This window comes from Melozone crissalis, unplaced genomic scaffold (genome assembly GCF_028551555.1).
Source record: "Melozone crissalis strain CALT ecotype California unplaced genomic scaffold, PUWL_Pcris_2 ptg000041l_1, whole genome shotgun sequence".
NCBI lineage: Eukaryota > Metazoa > Chordata > Aves > Passeriformes > Passerellidae > Melozone > Melozone crissalis.
This window is the reverse complement of record NW_026535819.1, coordinates 9,565,652-9,585,691: the sequence shown is the minus strand read 5'-3', so window position 1 is coordinate 9,585,691 and position 20,040 is coordinate 9,565,652. Positions and strand designations below refer to the sequence as shown.

At 49.0% G+C, this 20,040-nt stretch overlaps 1 protein-coding gene across 11 annotated transcripts in view; it reads left to right on the top strand.

The window, feature by feature from the left end:
• Nucleotides 1–20,040, top strand: part of LOC128942077 (histone-lysine N-methyltransferase EHMT1-like) — a 120,014-nt gene that overhangs the window by 32,091 nt on the left and 67,883 nt on the right. For 5 of the 11 annotated variants that reach the window (XM_054284295.1, XM_054284288.1, XM_054284294.1 and 2 more), the window contains exon 1: nt 13,904–13,966. The exons of 2 other annotated variants lie outside the window; for them this stretch is intronic. In XM_054284295.1, the coding sequence (XP_054140270.1) occupies nt 13,904–13,966 (63 nt within the window). Of the gene's footprint in view, nt 1–7,993; nt 8,049–13,903; nt 13,967–17,581; nt 17,681–19,699; nt 19,719–20,040 lie in introns of those variants that run through there. 4 more of the 11 variants (XM_054284290.1, XM_054284296.1, XM_054284292.1 and 1 more) reach the window with 4 other exon arrangements.

The following is a 20,040-nucleotide window of genomic DNA, read 5'->3' as shown; positions in this document are numbered from 1 at the left end:
GGTGTCCCACAAACCTGAATGGTTGAAGGAAAGGAAATGGAGCACAACTGCCTGCATGAAGAACCTGTGTAAATTGGTGTCCCACACTTGTTTTATGGTTTTGTCACAGTCTTGCCCTGTGCCCAGTGCCAGAAGTGTTGTGTTCAGGTGGCAATTCCAGCACTGCAGCCCAGCGCAGACACAACAAAGGATGCTTTCACCTTGAGAGCCAATTTAAATTAATTTCCAATTTGATCCTTCCTAGCAAATCAAGGTAACAGCATTTCAACCTTCCTGTAAGCCATCTTCACGTGGCCCTTTCAGCACAGACGTGGCTTTTGCAGTGAAGACAGAGCCTCCATTTAATTCTCAATAATGTATAAGAAAAAAATGAGTTGTCCTTGGGTAGATTTTGTGTCATGATAAGTCTTGGAAAGCCCAAGCTTGGTGAGTTTGGTTTTTCCCCCCAGAATTTGGCTTCCACTTCTAGAAAAACACATGACAAAATATTTGATGAATTTTTCCATGAGACACAGGCTGAGTTGACCTTAATTGTGGAAGGATCTTGTAGCAGTGCAGCTGTGCAAATCAGCACAGCTGGATCCACGGGGAAGTAGCTCTTTAAAACAAAATGATGGCAACAACCTTCCTTCTTCCCAAGCAGGCTGACTGAAGGTGAAGTCAACTGCTGAGTGCAAGGCAGCATTGCTGGGGTTGAAATGAGGTGTAAGAACCTGGGAAAACAAATGGATAGGAATCCCTTGAATCACTGGAGTGGGTTCTTCCCTCCCTGCAGAGTTAGTCCTGCTGTATAAACACCTGGCAGCTATTTAGGCTGCTGTGTACAGATGATGCTGTTGCAGGAAGATTTGTGTGTACTTGTGGTTTTTTTGCCTGTGCATTGCAGTGGATGCAGCCTCCCAAGTTTGATTTGTGTTATCCATTCCTTCCCCTTGGGAATGGGGCATGTTTAGATTCATAGAGGGATATGCAGGGCTTTACAGGACCTTCTGCAATGCTTTTTTCTGTGTGGAGAGATGCAGTTTGAAATGACTGGCACTTTGGGCTGCTTTAGAATTGATCCTTAACTCTGTTCCTTCTATAAAGGACTTAGGAAAAAAAATATTGGTGCTCCAGGCAGGTCACAGAATATTGACCTGTACATATCCAGCCTTGCAGGGTTTCCACATGTCAGGAAAGGGGAATATCAGCGGAGATGCAGTGATGGTGGCAGGATCTGATATTCCCTTTATATCCACCTGGATGATGATGTTATCATGGCCTGACTGGGGAATTCCCTCCTCCTTCCTTAGAGGAAAAATGGAACTTCTCAGAATTTATTGCTCCTGTTGGTTGATTCCAACGTGTCTGACTCCTTTTGTGAGTCTGGCCTGTGTCCTGGTGTCACAGATTCACCCACATGGCATCCACCCACTTTCAAACTTGGCAATGGGCATTGCCATGGAGCAATTCTGCTGCTAGGATGGGAATGTTGTGCTCAAGGCTTAGAAGCATTTGAGTTTATCTGCTGACAGACCTGTCCCAGGAAGGAGGGGACAGGAGGGGACAGGACAGCTGACCCAGGAAGGAGGGGACAGGAGGGGACAGGACAGCTGACCCAGGGCTGGCTGGAAGGGCCCCTCTGTCCCCTTGGGGCTGCCAGTGCCTGTGGGTGGGAGAAAGGGGCAGGGTGCACATGGAGGGAAAGGATCATGAAGGATTTGAGTTCCTCAGTAGTTTTTGCTTTGGAACACTGTATCACTGAGGCTGAATGAGGGCATTTCTGTTTGGGAGCTTTCCCACGGGTGGGATTGCTCTGGAGGGGCCTGAGCGGGCCCTGTCCGTGCCTGTGGCTCCCAGTGCTCTCCCAGTCCCATGTGCTGAGAGCTGAACACACTTTTAGGGAGGCACTAAAAGCTGAGTGATGTTTGCCAGGGGATGCAGCAGCTCTGGGCTCCCCTCTGAGTCTGGAGAGGGATCACCCTGCAGGCTGTGGCTGTAGGGAATGTGCTGTGCTGATCCCATGGAGATCCCCACTTTGCTCCTGGGGCTTGGCTCTGGATCCATTTTGGGCAGGGAGTCTTGGAGGAATTATTTGCAGAGCCATGTTCTGCCCTCCTGGTGGTTTTTCTTGGCTTTTACATGAGAACCCTGCTGCAGCTCCACTGCCCCAGTGCAGCAGAGTCAGCATTGGAGCTGCCTTGGTGCCCTGCTCTGGGCCTGGCTCTGAGGCTGTGATCCAGCTGCTGAATGTGAAACTCCAGAGCTTTCAGCTACCAAGTTAATGTCTGACAAAACTGCTGGAGGAAGGGAAGCTGACTCCAGCAGTCCTTGAGTTTGTTTAACTGGAGCTCAGGAGTGATCAAGGCTGGTGTTTGGCTTCCTGCTGCAGAAGAGAAATACTCAGGATTTATTTTTTATCCATTATTTTATTTTATTTTATTTTATTTTATTTTATTTTATATTTTATTTTATTTTATTTTTGGTATTATCACCAAACCAAAACCAATGACTTCTGCTTGTTTTTCCTCTGGGGTGAGGCTGTATGAGTGTGGAGGAGAAACTTCCATCATACTTTTGATTCATATTTAAATTCAGCAGATCAGCATTGGGAGGGAGAATCTGGATCCTGTACAGCCCTTTTCTGTTTCTGGTATAACAAAAATAGTGCAAATGGTATTTTTCTCAGTGTGCAGAACTTCTCCCTGGTGGAATCCCACCTTCCCTTGCTTTGCTTCCCAAACAGATTTTGGTTCCTGTGGCCAAGAGTGGGCAGAGGAGGAGAGGGGATGCTGGGCAGACATTCTGCAAAGTTCATCTTTCCCAATCTCTAGTTCACAGCTCTGAGGGCTGCTTGTTATTGCAGCATTTTGTGGTTTATTTGGTATTTTTCTTCCTAGTGTTTCACTGTATTTTGAGTCCTTCGGTTTAAAATGTTAACAAAGTGAAGCTGTGTGCCTCCTTGTGAGGCAATGAATGGGTTTTATAGAGGGAGGTGGGAAGGGGGGAAGGGAGAATTGAAGGGAAGTTATTTCTGAAATAGTGGTTTAATTTTTGTTGTGAAACCACTGCCTAATTTTGAAGTGTACTGACCATTTGCCTCTTGCTGTAATGCCTGTACATGGGGAGGAGATGTTCTTCTAGAACAATGGTGTGGAGCTGTGTCAGTGGTTCAGGCTGAGCTCAGGGCAAGGTTCTTCCCCCAGGGGTGCTGGCACTGCCCAGGCTGCCCAGGGAATGGGCCACGAGTGGGATTGATGGTCCTGGTGGGTCCCTTCAGCTCAGGATATTCTGTCGTTCCAAAAAATGATTTGAAAAACTTTACCTGAACTGGCCACTCAAAATCAGTGTGTGACTCTTGATTTAAAATTAATTTTTTTATTCTACAGAGCTTTCCTGTGGGGAAGCATCACAATGAGCTTGTCAGGCTTGCCCTGGAGCTCCACAGGCTGTCCTTGTCTCTGTTCTCCAGAATACAGCAAAGCTTTAGTGTTGTGGCTCTAGGAGCCCAAGCAATTGGGTGGTTTAATGCTTTAGATATTAAAATAAATCCCATAAATGTCACCCCAAATTCAAACCTGAGTTCAGAGGTCTCCAGACACACCTGGAGCTTTCAGCATCCATCAACTCATTGTCCCTCCCACACCTGCAATAGTTAAATTTGATAGGAAGTGGTGTCATCTCCCTCTATTTCCACATTTCCTTTTGTGTGATCCCATCTTTTCACCCACGCCTTTGCCAGCTGTTTCATGCATCTGCATTAAAACCCCATAACAGAGCTCATGCCCTTGCCCCAGGGGCTTTGACTTGCAGCCCAGTTATCTGACAGAACATTTCTAAGGAACTTCCCAGAATTTATTGCTCCTGTTGGTTGATTCCAACGTGTCTGACTCCTTTTATGAGCCTGGCCTGTGTCCTGGTGTCACAGATTCACCCACATGGCATCCACCCACTTTCAAACTTGGCAATGGGCATAAAGAGCTCCTTAGTGATTGCATGGTCACTGTTCTGCATAAATATTTCCCCTCCCCTCCAAAAACATGTTGGTTAAGGGAAGATCAGAGACAGGGGGAAAATACTGATGTGTTTGTTACGTCCATTATGTGGTTTGGGGTTTTCTGGTTGCTTTTAAATAATGGAGGGTTTTATTGAAGGGAGCTTGAGGTGCTCAGACTTCAGTGGAATTTAAATTTGACTCAGCTCTTATGGGCTGTCCAAACACATTCCTTGCTGGCCCAGTTTGTTCAGTTGAGGTGACTCAGGAAATCAGCAGCTGAGCATGACTTCACATCGAGCTCTCCTGTACCCTGTTCCTCTGCTCCATACATTTGTGGAGGGCTGCTCCAGAAATTTTTGGCAGTTAATTCTCCAAACCTTGGTTTTCCCATCTGCAAAAGTGGATACATTTGCCTACTATCCCCATCTTTTATTATAAATTGCTTTTTAAAGTCCTAATTATTGTTACAGTATCTCTAAGTAAATCCCCATGTATCTATCAGGTTCTTTTTTACCTGGTGATGTTTAGATGTTTTTTCAGTATTTGCTCTGCTTTTCATCAGGAAGAACTAGCTGGCTTTTCATGGTTTTCCCCCAGAATTCATTCAACAGTCTCCAAAATTCCTTCAGACTGTGGCATTGGTTGGAATCAAATTTAGTAATTGCAGTGCTTGGGGAAGGGTGCACATTGTTGGCAGTCTGGGGGATTTGTTTCCAGGATTCCTTGACAGCAGCAAGATTGGAACTTTGAGCTGGTGGTGCTGAGAGCTCTCCAAGTGAATGTACTGAAAAAAAATTAATTTTTCAAGCTCGAGGGTGAGACCCTGTGGGAATTCTGCTGGACATTTGCAGGGTTTAGGGTTTTTATGGGTGCTTTTTGTTTACAGATTGCCCTCCAGGTGATTGGTGCTACTGTGGGCTTGCTGAAGAGCAGAGTAAGGCTGCTCTGTCAGGAAAGTGGCCTTGCCAAGCTTGGTGCCCCTTTGGAACACCTGGAATGTTGGAGTCAAGGCCTGCAGTGTGAAGCATCCACAGTTCTATCAGATTTAGTGCTGGCCATTGGCTCCAGTGACAACTCTGGAAATCTCCAGGGACAGGGAATGGTGAAGCTTTGTCCCTTGTGTGGAAGAGGAGGGGTTTCTTGCTCCTGCCACCTCCTGTTTGTGCGGCTCCCGTTGGCTTTTTCAATGCAGTGATCTTAACAGGAGCAGGAGGAGTTTGGAGCTCTGTTCCCTTGGCTGTGAAGGTGACCTTCTCAGATAGAGACTGTAAGGTGACCCAGGGAATGATCTGGGGATGACCTCTGTGCTGAGCAGGCCTCGGGGAGGGCGTGCTTGAGGAGCCATCATTTTATTTGCTGTTCTCACATGTCGGTTTTTCGCTCTATCTGACGGATTTGTGAGAGTGCTGAGCTCCTGACAAAAGCTCTGGAGGCTGAGGGCTCTGACTCCCTTTGTAAATGAGCCTGTGGATAACCCAGCTCTGACACTTTTGCCCTCCCTCCTGTTTCATGCCCTCACAGAGAGGTTGTGTGTCGTTGTTTTAGGATTTACTGCCTTCCCTGGGAGGTGGGAGTGGGTCTGGGAGAAGAGTTATGGCTGCACAGAAGGTCTGGCTTCCCAACTTCCCTACTGCGCGTTTTGGGGAAAAGTTGGGCTTAAAACTGCCAAAACATATCTACAAGATGTTATAATTTTTGTTTTTTATGAAGCTTGTGTTGACTCTTCAGCCTGTGCTGGAGGCAGGTGTGTTTGGGCTGTGTGTGCTTTGCAGTGGTGTGGCAGGAGCAGGACAGGATTTCCTCCTCCTCCACTGGGCCCACCATCCCCAGCCCAGGGTAAGGAAATCACTCTGGGTTTTGCTGTTTTGCTCTACCTGTCCCCAAGGAAACAATATCAATGCTATGCCTCGAGTGTGCATCCATTGAGGGAAAATGGGATTTTAAAATAGCAATGTGCTCTGGTTTTCCCTCAGTGCAGCAAACCAATGGTTCATTAGTGAAATCCATTAATAATTCTCTTATGAACCCTGTTAGTAGGTGAATCTGCTTTAACTCCTTTGTATCAGCAAGAGCTGCAGGTATGGATGTCTTCGTTACATAAAATAAAAAAAAGGGAAGAAAGCAATGCTTGCAAATTGGTCTTTGTTTCCAAGGAAACAAATTTGACATGCTTGAGCTGTGCGAGATGCAAACACTGCTCGATTCAGCAGACATGCCTCGGGATTTTATGGTCTGGATATTATTTTTAAACTACCTCCAATTTCCAGGCAAAGCAGAGGATAGGAATAGAATTTGTTGGCAGGGTTTATCAATCTGTGCTTAATGAAGGCACTGGGTGGTGTCTGGGATTGCCCAGTGTGGCGTGGAGAGAATTGATCTGGGCCCCAACAGAGGGGACAGCCTGGGGCCAAATGGCCTTTGGTGACATCCTGGAGCAGGAGGAGAGGTCTGAGCAGAGCTCAGCACACTGAAGTAGTGTGGTTTATCCTGGGTCACTTTACCAAATGTTTTTGCTCTAAAAATATTTTAGTAAAAAGCAGCTCGCCAGCGCTTGGCGTGCCAGGCTGCCTGGCGCTCCCGAGGGCCCAAAGAATTTGCTAAAAAGCTGTGGCTTGGTGTTGAGAACTGGGCTGGATTTATCAGGGAAAGGATGAGGGAACAACATCGTGAGTTGTTTGTGTAGTGCATCTGGCCCAGATGTGCTGGGGCCTGATGAAAATCTTGGCTTATGGCGTTGTACAGAACGGCTGTGGCGTTGCGATTCCCTTGGAAGTTCTGCTCGGGAAGAAAAGCTGGTTTGGTGCTCAGCTGCCACCCTGGTGTTTCCTGAAATGCTGTGTTGATAAAGTCACTGGTTTTATTTCTGAATTTTCCTCCAGCTCCAGCTCTGGAGCAGACAGTGCTCGTGTTCCACGGAAGCGAGCATTGCTCGGCAGAGCACACACAATTCACGGATTTCAGCATCCAGAGCTGGTTTTGGCCTGAGCCCAACAGGAGGAACAGGATATATATGTTGCAACTTTGTTGGGATTGAATAACCAATTTTTGCCCTGGCAAAGCTTTACTTTTACCTACTGTCTTTGCTTTCTGGGGCAGTTCAGTGAGCTGGAAGGGATCTGTAGGGGATATGCAAAGAATATGTGGGGAAATAACAGTTTTTAAGGAATAGTCAATCTCCATGTGCATATCATTCAGAGCATGCAGGGTTTTATTCCCCAAGTGTGCTCCAACAATGTGTGTCTTTCATATTTTGTTGCTTGTAAACCTAGGAAGGATTTTAAAAAAATCCTCTATTAATTCTTCATTGAAACAAACCTTACTGCATTGAGGGGACAAGGCAATGATGGAGGAATTTCAGAGCTGATAAGTGAAAAACAAACCTCTCTTAAAATTCAGGTCCTTAGGAGAGCGTAGCATGAAGTGTGTTACACTGCATTCTCTTTCCTTCTCTTTCATCCTGCTGTTTAACTTCCTTGCAAATGGAGTTAAAATAACCTTCAAGGAGTTCAGGGTAGACTGGGGTAGGTTTAGCTTTAAGATGGCTGGGAAGCACTATTTGCATTGCCAGCTAAAAGCCTTGCTTGAAGCCCGTTGAGGGAAAAAATAATATTAATGGTATTTCATGAAAATATTGTAATTTGTGGAAGACCCAGAGTGACAAATTGGCTGGTTTGAATGTCACTGGGAAATGCTCCTTTTGCACAAGGCTTGCCTGAGACAGGATTTTCCTTGCTTTTGTTCTAAAACGAGATGCTTGCTGCCTAAAAATGCCTGCGATCCTTGCAGTGAGAGCTTTGCCTCCTTGACAAGAGGATGGGAAGAGGAAGGTTGGCCGGATCAGGATGAATCCTGCACCTTTTTTTTTTCCCCCTTTTTTTTTTTTTTTTTTTTTTTTTTGCTAATGACACTTCCTTATGCTTACATTTCATTAAAGCTCTGAAATGGCTGAAGATCAGCCCGTACTGAGCATGCTCCGGGGTGGAGGCTGCACCCATGGAGTGAGATGGATTTGTGGCTGGAGGAGGGATAGGCCTGGAGTCAGGAGCAGGAGGGACCCGCAGCCAGGATGGAGGTAGGGCAAATCCATGGGTTCCTTGCCGTGGCCCTGGGCTGGGGCAGCCTGGAGAGCGGCTGGAGTGCAAACTGTTGGAATTGATTCAAAAGCAGCGCAGTTAAACCACTGACACGAGATGGCTTCAAACGCTTCCTGCGGATCCGCGGGGAGGGGTTTGCAGCGCTGACCTTTGCTGGCCGCCGTGGAGAAGGGACCTGTGCAATGTCAGGGTGGTGACATGAGGTGACAGCAGGCAGGGGCTGCAGCCAGGGCTGAGCCTTCATAGTGGCAGGCACGTGATTGCGTCTCATCTCATCGTGGGCTCGGGCGTTAATTGTTATTAATGGGAAACCTCGCAGGGCTCAGACTTGCTCCAGATCCCTCTGGGATTGTGGGAGGGTGGAAGAATGTTAAACTCCAACTCCCTTCTTTCAGACTTATTTTGCATTCCAGTGATGGCAAACAAACCTTGCCACCTCAGGTCCTCCAAAGTGGCATGGAGAGGAGGGAATATGCACGTTTATTCCTTCAGCTGAGAGATTTTTCTGTGCTTCTTGCAGGGGTTTAATGTGTTGGTGAGTGGGTTTGGGGGAAGGCAGTGTGGGTTGTGCTCGCTTGGGCTCTTGGATTTCACCCGTGGTTGCCAGCTTTTTACAAGGAATGTGTAAGCACCAGCAGGTATGTGCTGCATGAGCCGATTGACTCCAGTTGTTGTACAAGCACGCTGTGTGGTGAGGTGCCAATAAAACATTTACATTGGCTCTGGATGTTTGTGTTAGAGAGGTGTAGAGGAGCTCTGGGTTGGTGTGGAGCAGGGGACATCAGCTCTGTCTGACCTGTCCCCTCACACATGGGGGGACCCACCCGTGTTCCAGCCTGGCTGTAGGTACAGGTAAGGTGAGGGGTTTGCTCTGTCAGCAGTGGGAATCCTTGGGTGGTACAGAATTATTGTGTTTGACTTTCTGGGCTGAAATCTCTGTGATCACAGCTCTGTGCTGTAAGGTAGATCAGCTCTTCCTTCAGGGCACCTCTGGCCATTTTTCACAGCATGGTTCAGGGGGTGACTGGCATAGATTTGATTTTATTGCTGTGTCCCAGGTGATGGGCAATTCTGCATGATGAGTCACTTCATTACCTAAAGTAATTTGCCTGTTTATTGCCTGGTTCCATCTTCCTTGTGAACCCAACTCTTCCTCGGTGCTTTCTGGGCCTGTTTTGCTATATCAGCCCAGTGCTGAGCTGGTGACCAGCTTGCTTACTGGACTGGCTTTTATGTTCCCTGCATAAAATCCTGCTGGAGCCCAGCTTGCTGGCCAGGCAGAACTTCTCCTACTCTTTAATGGTCACTGGCTTGTTTATGGCTGGATGAATGCACAAAGAGAAGCGTTTCTGTAAAACAAACAGCATTGTGATTGTACAGCCAGAGGGAAAAGGGGCTGATTTTCTTTGGCTCAGATGGGGGCTGCCTTTATGGCTTTGCAGAATTCACCCCCGTGGCTTTTCCTCCTTGTGTGATTCTAGCAGTGGAGGTGATCTCAGCCCCAAGTTTTCATCTAGGGCCTGGTTCCCTTGATGAGGAAATTTGACTTAATCAGTTTCAGCTGCTGGAAACCCACTGGTGTGCTCGTTCCTATTGTGCTGTGGGAAGGTGTAAGGTAGCCTTAAAGACCCACTGCCACCTTATGGCAGTTGCTGAGAAGCAGCGTCTGTGGAGCCAATTCCGTACACACATCATGCTCGCTCTATTTCTCCGCTCCTCTTAACCAGGGATATTTGCATGGAGGCAGGAGCTTTGTTTTTCCAGAGTTCATCTGCTCCTTCTGTTCCTTGCAGAAATTTGATCAAGTCAGCAGGATGGCTGGGAGAGCCGTCAACAGGCGCTGTTCCACAGGAGCTCATGATCAGGGGAGAGACACAAAGGCTTCGTGGAGCACCGATTCTCCTCCAGTGAAGAGCTTGCTTATTTTCATGTCAGTGCCTTAATCCTTAAAAAAAATAGGTGTGAGGTCAAAGAACAGGGCCGCGCTGAACACGTGAGGCTTGCTGGCAGGAGCTCCAGCTCTCGTTGCAGCAGGAGGAGGATGGAATGTGCACAGCCATTTTCCCAGCCCGCTGCTGGCAGGGCACTGCAGGATGGCTCTGCACTGACAAATGGGGCCACTGTCCCCAAATAAACCAATAAAACATTGCTCTGTGGAGCAGTGAGTGTGCTGGAAGCCTGCTAGCTCTGCTGGGGGTAGAGAATGCTGGATTTAGGATCCTTCTCCAGCAAGGCTGTGTTTGTACTGTAGGAGCTCTTGATATGCCATAGCTGAGTGAAGGGGAGAAATGGTGGATTTAGAGCTCCAAAATAGAAGGAGCTGTGGTTACTGTAAGTTAAAGCTGAAGGAATTTATAATTGCTGTTAGGAATACAGTATGTTCTAAATTACAGCTGTCTGGCCAATATGCTGCTAAATAAAGTTCTAGGATTGCCCTGTAAATGAAATATTCAATGCATAGTCTTATCAAAACAGCACCATCTCCCAGAGAGCTCACATTTCAATTGCTGTCCAAAAGGATCTTTTTTCTTTTCCTTTTTTTTTTCCTTTTTAGCATTTATGATTTACTCAATGCAGCATCCCAGAGAACATTTATTGTTTCCTATTAAATAAAAACAGTTTTCAGCTCTGCTGGGGAAAAGGGGGAAGGAAGGGAGATGGCTTGAAAGCTTTAGGGACATAAACCAGGTTTTGAAAGATGGGGAAAACTGTGATTCCAAAAGATGCATTAATGACTGCCTGTTCTTTCAAAGCTGCTACCTGGGCCTGGAGGTGGACATTGGAGGGTGCTGGGGATGGATACCCAGTGTGTCCTGGGACATTCTGATTAATAAATGTTGTATATAACTGTTAAAGAGCAGAAGGAACGTTTGAATAGCTTATGGTGGAGCTGGAGAATGGTTTATAGCAGTGCAGAAACAATCAGGATCCCAGCAGAAATGCTCTTTTCATACCCAAAGAACCTTCAGCTTTTGGGATTGCTTCTGAGGAGGCTGAAAGGGAGCAGCAGATTTGATCAGCTGGAGGGTCTGCAAGAAGAGGAGCCTGATGGAAGAAAGGAAATAAGGAAAACCCTCTGTGTTTTGCAGAGCTAAATATTGTTCTTCCTATAAAAAGAAAAAAACCTCCCTTTGCCTCCCACTTGGGCTTCCCCTGCAAGGGAGCTGTGAAAATGCTGGACTTAATGGTGTCATTAAGCAAGAGCCCTGAGGAACCTGGTGTCCTTTGTGAAGGAAGGTGTTTGTGCTGCTCCCTTCTCCTGGAAATGTGGGATTTCTGAAAGGGGTGTTTGAGCCTTCAATCAGAGAAGGAGGCTGGAGAGCCGTGGAGTGAAAATACCCTGTAATCTGTGGGCCCTGGCAGGAATGTTTGCAAAGGGGGGTGTTGGCTGTGGTGGGAAGGCAGCTGGAGGGTATTTGGGTTAAATAAAGAGCACAGCTTCTCGGGGCTTGGGCCTGTTCTCATCCTGCATCATCAGCAAAACCTCTCCCACAGCCAGCCTGCAAAGAGCCTGTGACTGCTGATGTGCAGCACCCTGCCAAGGGGGACAGGGGGGTCCTGGGCAGGAGACACCCCTCCCACTGCCAATGCCTGTGCCCTGGAAGCTTCTTGCTCCTTTTGGATGGCAGAAATGTCAGGTTTCACTGAGTGACACCCAGGCATCCCCCGTGGCAGAGATGCTGCTACGCTCGATCGATGCTTTACTCAAGTTGGTTGTTGAAGCATCTGCAGTGCCCTGATGAGCTCTGCTTTCTCCTTTTTGTTTCTAAACAGTGTTTAGTGCTTTCAAGGGTGGCCATGAGATGTGAAAAGCATCTCTGGTAGCATCTGCTCTCAGTGTATATTTAACCTCAGCAGTGAAAACATGTCTGGTGTGGAGATGCAGTGAGGAGGCTGAGGCTGTGCCGCCTTATTTTATCTCAGAAAGGGAATGTTGACTGTGCTGGATCATTGACACTGCCTTTGTTAATATCTTCATTTCTATTTCTGGGCTTTTAATGAAAGCTTGGTAATTTCATGCTGCAAGGAAGGGCAGCACATCAACTGTTTTAAAGCCATCTTTGGTTTGAAGTACAGTAATCTTTTGATGCGGTGGATAATGCAACTCCTGTCTGTTAGCTGGGGTTTGTTGCTTTTGTTTGGGGATTTTTGAATTTGTCTTTAAATGAGTTACCTCTACACCTCTCAGCAACTGAGAGGAAGGCCAGGAAAATCTCATTTTGTGTTTATTAAAACTTAAGATTCACATAAAATGAAAACCTGGTGGGTGAAAGAGCAATCCTTTCTTTATGCTGTCACCTCAAATACTCCTTGCCTGTGAATTTCAATCATCTCGATTTAGCCTTGTGTGCTTTAACTGTTTAGTAGTGAAACTTCTCCAGAGTGTGGAGAGGAAAACAATGTCCTCATAGCCGAGGGAGATCTGTAGCAACTCTTTGCTGCTTTAATTATTGCAGCTCTGCAAACGTGCCTGGCCACGGTGGTGAAAGAGCTGCTGGGCCTGGAGGAAACGTGGCTGGTGGATGTTCCCAGCCTGGCAGAGCCATGGCTGCTGTGCTGTGCTGAGGCCTGGACTGGCCTGTGCTGGGGCAGGGCAAACACCATCCCCAGGCTCCTCCAAAGCTCCCCACGGATTTGGATGCCTTGCTGCTCCTGCCCTCCCCAGCTCGCTGTCACACATTTCACTCCACTCATCTTCACTGTAGTTTCTGCTCTTAAGGAGAACTCTCTCTTAAGGAGGACTCTCTCTGGTGCTCTCCTCCTCTGCTAAGCTGTTTTTCCTTTGGCCAGGAGCACTCGGGTGGTGCCACGGGGCCATGTCGGAGTTTCCTCTTCCTTCTGGCCTCTTCCCGAGGTTGCTGGCCGCCCTCCCCCTGCTCGGGGGGAGGTTCTCCAGCCTGACACCGGCTCCAGCAGCCTCCTGCTTGTGTCTCCCATAAATGCCAGTCTTCCTTGAATCCCTTCCAGCCGAGCTCTGCTTACAGATGTTCCTGCGAGCTGCTCTGGCAGTTTTACTGGGAGCCTTAGCAGATATGAAGGTTGCCAAGAGTTTATGCTTAATTGTGAAGTGGAACAGAGACAAACTACTTTTATTTTGAAGCTAAAATTTCTTCTGTTATCTTGCTGGCTGGGGCCAGCAGTATTGTAGGATTTGACATAGGCTGAGCTTAGAGCTCCTGCGCCTCGTAGTGAACTATCCCTTCATTAGGGTGAGGATGAGGATGGATCCATGAGGATGTCCCTTCATTCCATTGCCCCCCTGTTTTTCTATGACTGTGTTTGTGATACTCTTTCAAAGTCAGTTGTAGCCGGTCAGGTTATTAATCCCCAAAGTGAAAATGATCTCCCCTTCAGATCAGCAGTTCAGATCTCAAAGACTCTGTCTTGGACACTGCTCACTGCATCAGTTTAACCCATGTGCCTTCATCCCAGCTCTCAGAGGTCGGGCACTTCATTCAACACAACAAAATCAGCCTGAGGACACCCCCAAGCCACTCACATCCCTCCCTGTCCCTCCTGCCTCTCCTTTTCCCACGGGCAAGTGCTACTCTTGAGGGCCACGAGACAGCAGTGTGGTTTAAAAAGCTTTCTCTTTTTTTCAGGCGAGTGATCAGTTTTGAGGCCTGGCGCCCTGTCAGAAAGTTGACAGATGATCTGCATTAGCGGTGCGTCCCCGGGATGCCCGGGATAATCGCGCTCCAATGGACGCCCTGGAGCCGGCAGGTTCTCTGTGAAATGGCTGCAGTGGAGGGAGCAGTGAAATGGGCTCTTCTGGGCATGCTCACTCTGTAGAGGGAGCTTTATCACATGAGCAGAAACTGAATCACTGCTCATGAGGATCTGGAATATGCAACTCTTGGAGTCTTCACCAGAAGAAGACAACAGCTGCCCGCAGGTACCGCAGGGTCCGTCCTCCTCCCGTGCCTGGCGAGGCCCTGGCAGGGCAGCCTGGGGAAGGAGAGGCCTTGGAGAGGACAGGAGAGGAGAGGAGAGGCCGGGGAAGCATGGCCGGGGTTGTTTGTTCATTTCTTTGGATATTTCTGCGCGTGGCTGGCCTGTGCAGGAGGGCTGGCATCACCCATCCTGCTGGGGTGCCCATCCTGCTGGGATGGCTGCTCCATCCTGCTGGGGTGCCCAGTCTGCTGGGGTGCCCATCCTGCTGGCATCACCCATCCTACCAGGGTGCCCATCCTGCTGGGGTGCCCATCCTGCCAGGGTGCCCCATCCTGCCGGGATGGTTGCTCCATGGGCTCCCAGGGACCTCGGGCACTGCTGGCAAACCTTGGGCTTTGTTCCCTCGTGCCTTTCCTTTGGCTCCTGGGGTGGGGAGGTTCGCTTGGGGTTGGTTTTGGTTTTGGATTTGTTTGTGCTTTTTAAGTGTGAAGTTTCTGGAAAATTCTCCAAGGAGCCCTCCCTGCTTGTAGCTCTAAGAAGAAAAAGGCACAAAGCCTGGGGTGCCCGAGCTGCTTGAAGACTGAATTTCTGAAGGGGAGGAGAGGGCCTGTGGCCACATGGAACCTCCTCACTGCGTCTCTTTTGACAGCCTCTGCCTATGGCTCACTTGGGTGGAGGCAAGAGCCAGCAGCGTTTCACCAGGAAGAAGAAATCCTTTTTATTTCGGGGCGACTTCCTCCTCTCTCTCTTCTGCTTCTTTTTTTTTTTTTTTTTTTTCATAGTAGCAATCCAAGGAAACATCTGAGTAAAAGGAAACATCCCTGGTTGATTTCATGGCAGGAGGTCCGTGCCTGCAACATATTATAAAACTCAGCCCCCTGGTTCTGCCCTTGGGAATTTTTTTTTCTCTGTGATTCATGTTACATGCAAGAACTCTGTTGGCTGCCACAGACCTCAGTGAGATTTGGGACGGACACAGGAGGTCCCAGGGCCATGGAAGGCACAGACACCCCTGCAGAACACTGGCCTGAGCTTGCTGTGCTCCGGGGAGACCCTCAAAGCTGCAATGCAGACACAATATTGAATTTTCAATCAAGGAGCAAGATGTGAAGATGGCATTGAAAAGATTAGAGAGCTTACACAGGACAATCTGAGATACCCAATCTAAATATCTATCATGTCTCCACTGGACTATAAATGTGCTCATTGTTCATCATCCAGAAGAAAAGGAAAAGGCATCAGAAGTCACGAGGAGGGAGCAGATATTTCTCTTTAACAGTGAAGAGCTGAGGCCTTGAGTTGCTGTCTGAGCAGCTCCACCCAGGGAGAAAATGGGCTTTGGGCTTGATGAAGGCTGAGGAGACAACCAAACCCTCTGAGGTGTGGGAGGTGTGCTCCTGTGTGGTGGTGACCACGGTGACACCGGTGTGGCACCGGCCGAAACGCTCTGTCCCTGCCAGCTGTGCCCTTGGGAAGCGTCTGCAGACACAGAAAAGCCTGACCTACTTTGGAGGGAAGAGAGCTGCCGAGGTCTGGGCTTGGCACTGCTTCTCAGCAAGGGTTAAGAGCCCAAAGTGGGGCCTTTGGCTCTTGGTTTTGTTCCGTTTCCTGTATTTACCTGACTGTGCGGTGCCAGCACGAGCTCTCGCCCTCGTCCCAGAACATGTTTGGGTGGAAGTAGGCTCTGTGGCACATATGGGGCATATTCCTGCAGCTCAGCCTCTGTGAGACCAGCCCTGGGCAGGGGGCAGAGGCAGCTCCATGGCCTGGCTCCCAGGAGCTCTCCCATGTGATGCCATCTCCTAAGGAAAGAGGATTGTGTGCACCTCATGCAATGGCAGTGAATTGTTTTATTCAGGTAAACAAGGAGTTTTAAAGAACTTCACTCTCCTGGCCAGCTGGTTTGGGGGAGGGCTGGCTTGGCTCCTGCTGCTCCTCTTTGTTTTCCTTTTGCTGCTTTTCCCTGAAGTTTTCCCTTCTCTCCTTCCTGCTCCTGGAGCTGAGAGTGGTCGAGGAATGGCCGCAGTGGGGAGTGACCGTGTGTTGGGGTCAGCCCAAAGGCTCGGGGCACTGATGGCGTGTGCTCCCTGCTTGCCAGCCTTGGAGGACCATATGTTCCTGCAGTGACATGGAATGTCAGTGATTTGGAAACAAATCCCTGAGTTTATAATCCTCGACTCCCATTTTCAGCCAGTTATTTTTTCTGACTCCTCCGAATTCAGAGTTTTGACACCAACCCCTCTTTGCAGACCCTTGTGGCCCCTCATGTTTCCAGTGGGATTTGTCCCTCCTGTGCCCCTGTGAGCTCCTTGGTCTCTTGGGTGCAGGATTCGTGTCTGGCTTTGCCTTAGGGTGCTGTTGGTCCTGGAGGGGGGCAGAGGAGGAGGGCAGCCTGCCAGCATTTACAGTAGTCAGGAAAGCAGCAGGAGAGAAGCACTCAAACTGTACAAGCTAATTGGAAAGCCTCCATTAGAAAGAAGAAAAAGAAAATATAGAAGAGGAGAAAATGTTGAGCAAGCTTTTACAGAATATCCTGGACTCCAACACAACAACTTGCATCCTCCAAACCAGGTGGTTTATTTCTGTTTTTCCTTCAGTCCCCATCAGGAGGGGAAAGAGGCAGTGGGGGTTAAGAAGGTCTGACGTGCAAGTGTCCTCCCTGCAACACTGCCATACTGTGCCTGAACAGCACAGTGCCTCTTGCAAAGGAAGCTTTTCACAACTTGTCCTTGTTCCAAGGATGAGGAAACCTCCAGCTCTTCTGGCATTTTCTCTCTGTCATAAGTCAGAGCTGCTTTCACCTGTGAAGTATGATCAGCACAGACAGGGAGAGGGCTGGAACGGAGCGGGGCTCTGAGCAACCTTGCAAGGCTTTTCATGGAGTTCTTGGTGTTAAATGAAGAACATTTCCCCTCCTCCTCTCCTCGTTTTCCTGTGTGCCTGCAAAAATACTCTGGTTTGCATTTAAAGGAGAAAACTGTATGTGCTGGGACTAAGCCAACTTGTTTATTTAAGGGAAATACCATATTCTCTCTCAGAGGAAGGCTCGGCAGAGGATGGCAGACTGGGCTGGGGATTATATTTTTAGGTGTCATCAAAGCACAGTTGTGATTCCAAGAAGCTAAAAATCATGGCTGGCATTTTGCATCCAGCCCTGCGAGTTCCTCCTCCCCACAGCCCCCACAGGGGTTAACGTCTCCCTCCAAAGCACGTGGATTTTCACCTAAATCAAGGAGCGAAAAAGGAGCAAAAAGAAACAAAAACCATCAGAAAAAACAACAAACCCATCACCATCACCCCCCAGGCTTCTCCTTTGCCATGCTTTCTCCCTTTGCCTGCCCCTAGGGGGGTGTTTGTGGCCGGGGCCGGGGCTCTGGGCAGGGACACGGGCCCTGTGTCCCTGTCAAAAGATGGCAGGTCCGTGTGTCCGTAAACAATGCGGTTATGAAATGGCAGCGCGGCCGCGCTGAGCATGCTCGGGAGCTGCCTGTAGGGGGAGGCGAGCCAGAAAGATGATCTAATTCCGTGCAATTCTTGGGATTGAAGGAAAAGACCAGGCTCCACTCTTAATGACAGAGCAGAAAAACCAGGCCCCACGCCGGGGACGAAGCCCGTAGGCCATGGAGGAGAGGGTGTGAGGATCTCCCACCTCCAGGACTTCGGGTGCTGGGCAGCGCTCTGTCGCTTTCTCGCCCTCCAGCAGAGTAAGGCCTTGGTGAGGTTTTGCTGTAGTTATTAGAGGGACAGGCCCGAGGGTGCAAGTTGTATGATTATGATTATTTTCATTATTATTTTGTCTTTTTTTTTCCCCTCCTTTCTCCCTGTGCGCTTTCCCGGCTCACAGGCACCGCTGCCTCGCTGCTTGGCCGCTCCATGGCCGGAGGTGACCCAGGTGGAGGTGCTGTGGGCAGCTCAGCCAGGCCGTCGTGGTCCCAGGGGAACCCACGAGGGGTTTTCCCTCCTCTGCTGCCCCATGGACCCTTTGGCTGGGCCCCATGGGCATGGGCAGGGGGACAGGGACCTGCTCCGCTGGCTGCGGTGCTTTGGGGTGGGAGGCAGAGGAGCGTGGAGGCTGAAGGAGGTACCTGAGCCCCATTGATGGGGGTGAGCTGCCTCCCACCTCCCCTGCCCTGGACTGCTGGAATCTGCTTGCTCCAGGCTCCTCTTGGTGCTCTGGCTTTGTCCTGGCTCAGCCAGTTCCTGGGGACTGGGTGTTTCTGAAATGGCTGGTTTGCTTTTGTTAGAGATAGTGATGAATCTTGGTCTCCATTTTAGGGTTTTCTTCCCCTCCTCCCCTGCCGGGGGCTAGGAGAAGGCAGGCAGCAGCTGGACTCCTTGCTACCCTCAGCCTGTGGAAGGAGGGGACGCCTTTGTCTGCTCTGGATTTACATTTGCCTGCACACACAAGTTGCACTGGCTTTAACTCTACTGGGATGCAGCTAGATGGGCCTGGAAGCAGTGAGGAAGTGTAAATCGATCTCCCCTTTCCAAGAGGGCACGGGCTCTGCAGACCCCCCTTGCCTGGAGCCTGCACGCCGTCGTGGAATGCCTTGTCTTGGGAGAAGTCACTTTCAGTCCTGTTGTGTTTCATGCACGTGTCTCCGTGTTCCCAGCTCCTGCATGCAGGGACTTGCACCTCTGTCTGTGCTTCCCCCCTTCTCAGGGGGTGTGTGCTGGAACAGGAGAGAGAGGACATGGGGATTGAGAAGGAAATGTTTCTTTTCTATGGAGAATAGTCTGGATGAAAGGATTTCGGGAGACAAAAGAATCGCAAAGAATTTGATTTGGGAGCAAACTTCAGGCTGAGGGCAGTGCTTGTTGTGAGCTGCAGATAAAATTCCATGTTCACATGATTGCATGAGGCTTATAAGGAAGTGGCCTTAGCCTGAAAAGAAGGAGCTTTGAGACTGGTGACTGCTTTGTAGGCCAGGTATGCTCGTGGTTGTGTTTCCTTCCTTCTGCAGATCAAATGCTTCTGTTGTTTGTAATGACAGACCCGTGGTCAGCGTCCCCACGAGCCTTGAGCCCAGGCCTTGCCCAAGCACAGTGCTGAGATCTGAAATGAGCAGCCTCCCCGTGCCTACAAAGAAACACTCTCTTTCTACAAACATTCTCTTAATCATTACTTCCTATATAATTAACTACAAAATGTTTGTCTTCTCTTCAAGGCAAAGGTTATCATAAGCAGGCTGGTTTGGGTTGTGTTATTTCAATTTATTTTTTTTTAGGAGAAGAAGATAAAAAATGACTGAATAAGAATCGGCTGCTGCTGGGGTTGCATCGTTTGTTGAGAGATTTGCCTCTGCCTTGCTCCAGCATTGCTGCAGCCCTCATTTTCCTGGCTGGTGGGATCTTTCCCAGGGGCTGTGTTCTTGGTGGGGTTTGGTGTCCCCTCAGAGGGGTTGGTGACCAGCTGGGGGCTGGATCCAGGCAGGATCAGTGCTGTCCATCCCACAGAGGTGTCGGTGCCTGCGCTGCCCCGCATGGGAACGGGCACTTTGAGGGGTCTCCTGCTCCCAGCCCTCTTCCAGAAGGACCTGCTGTGTGTGCACAGCTCTGCTCACAGCACCGCTGCTGCTGCGAGCCTCGGGTTCCCAGACCGTTGATTTTTAAGACATAAAAAAAAAAAAAAGAAAAAAAAAAAAAGACCCTGGTGAAGGTAGACATCTTGGCACCTCAGCCTGCGCTCCTTGCCGGGCTGCCGGGAGAGCAGGGAGCTGGGCTCATGATGTAACTCTGCTCCCTTGGGCTCGGTAAGCTGCAATATGTTGGAGTTTTGCTGTGCATGTGTTGTCTGTGCCTATAAAACCTGTTTGGACCTTTGCGAAGGGCACCCGGATGGCTGATGAAAATACCAAGGAGAGGAGGCTGAGAAAGCTCTTTCAGCTTTGTTCTTTTTCTTTTCTTTCTTTTCCCTTTTTCTTTCTTTCTTTTTTTTTTTTTTTAATTGATGGGTTTTTTTTTATTTTTTTGCTTTTTGGGTTTTTGGTTGATTTTTTTTTTTTTGGTTTGTTTTAAAGGCACCACTGTAGTTTGTAGTCATCATCTGTTTGGAAATGCTGCAGAGCCTTTCCT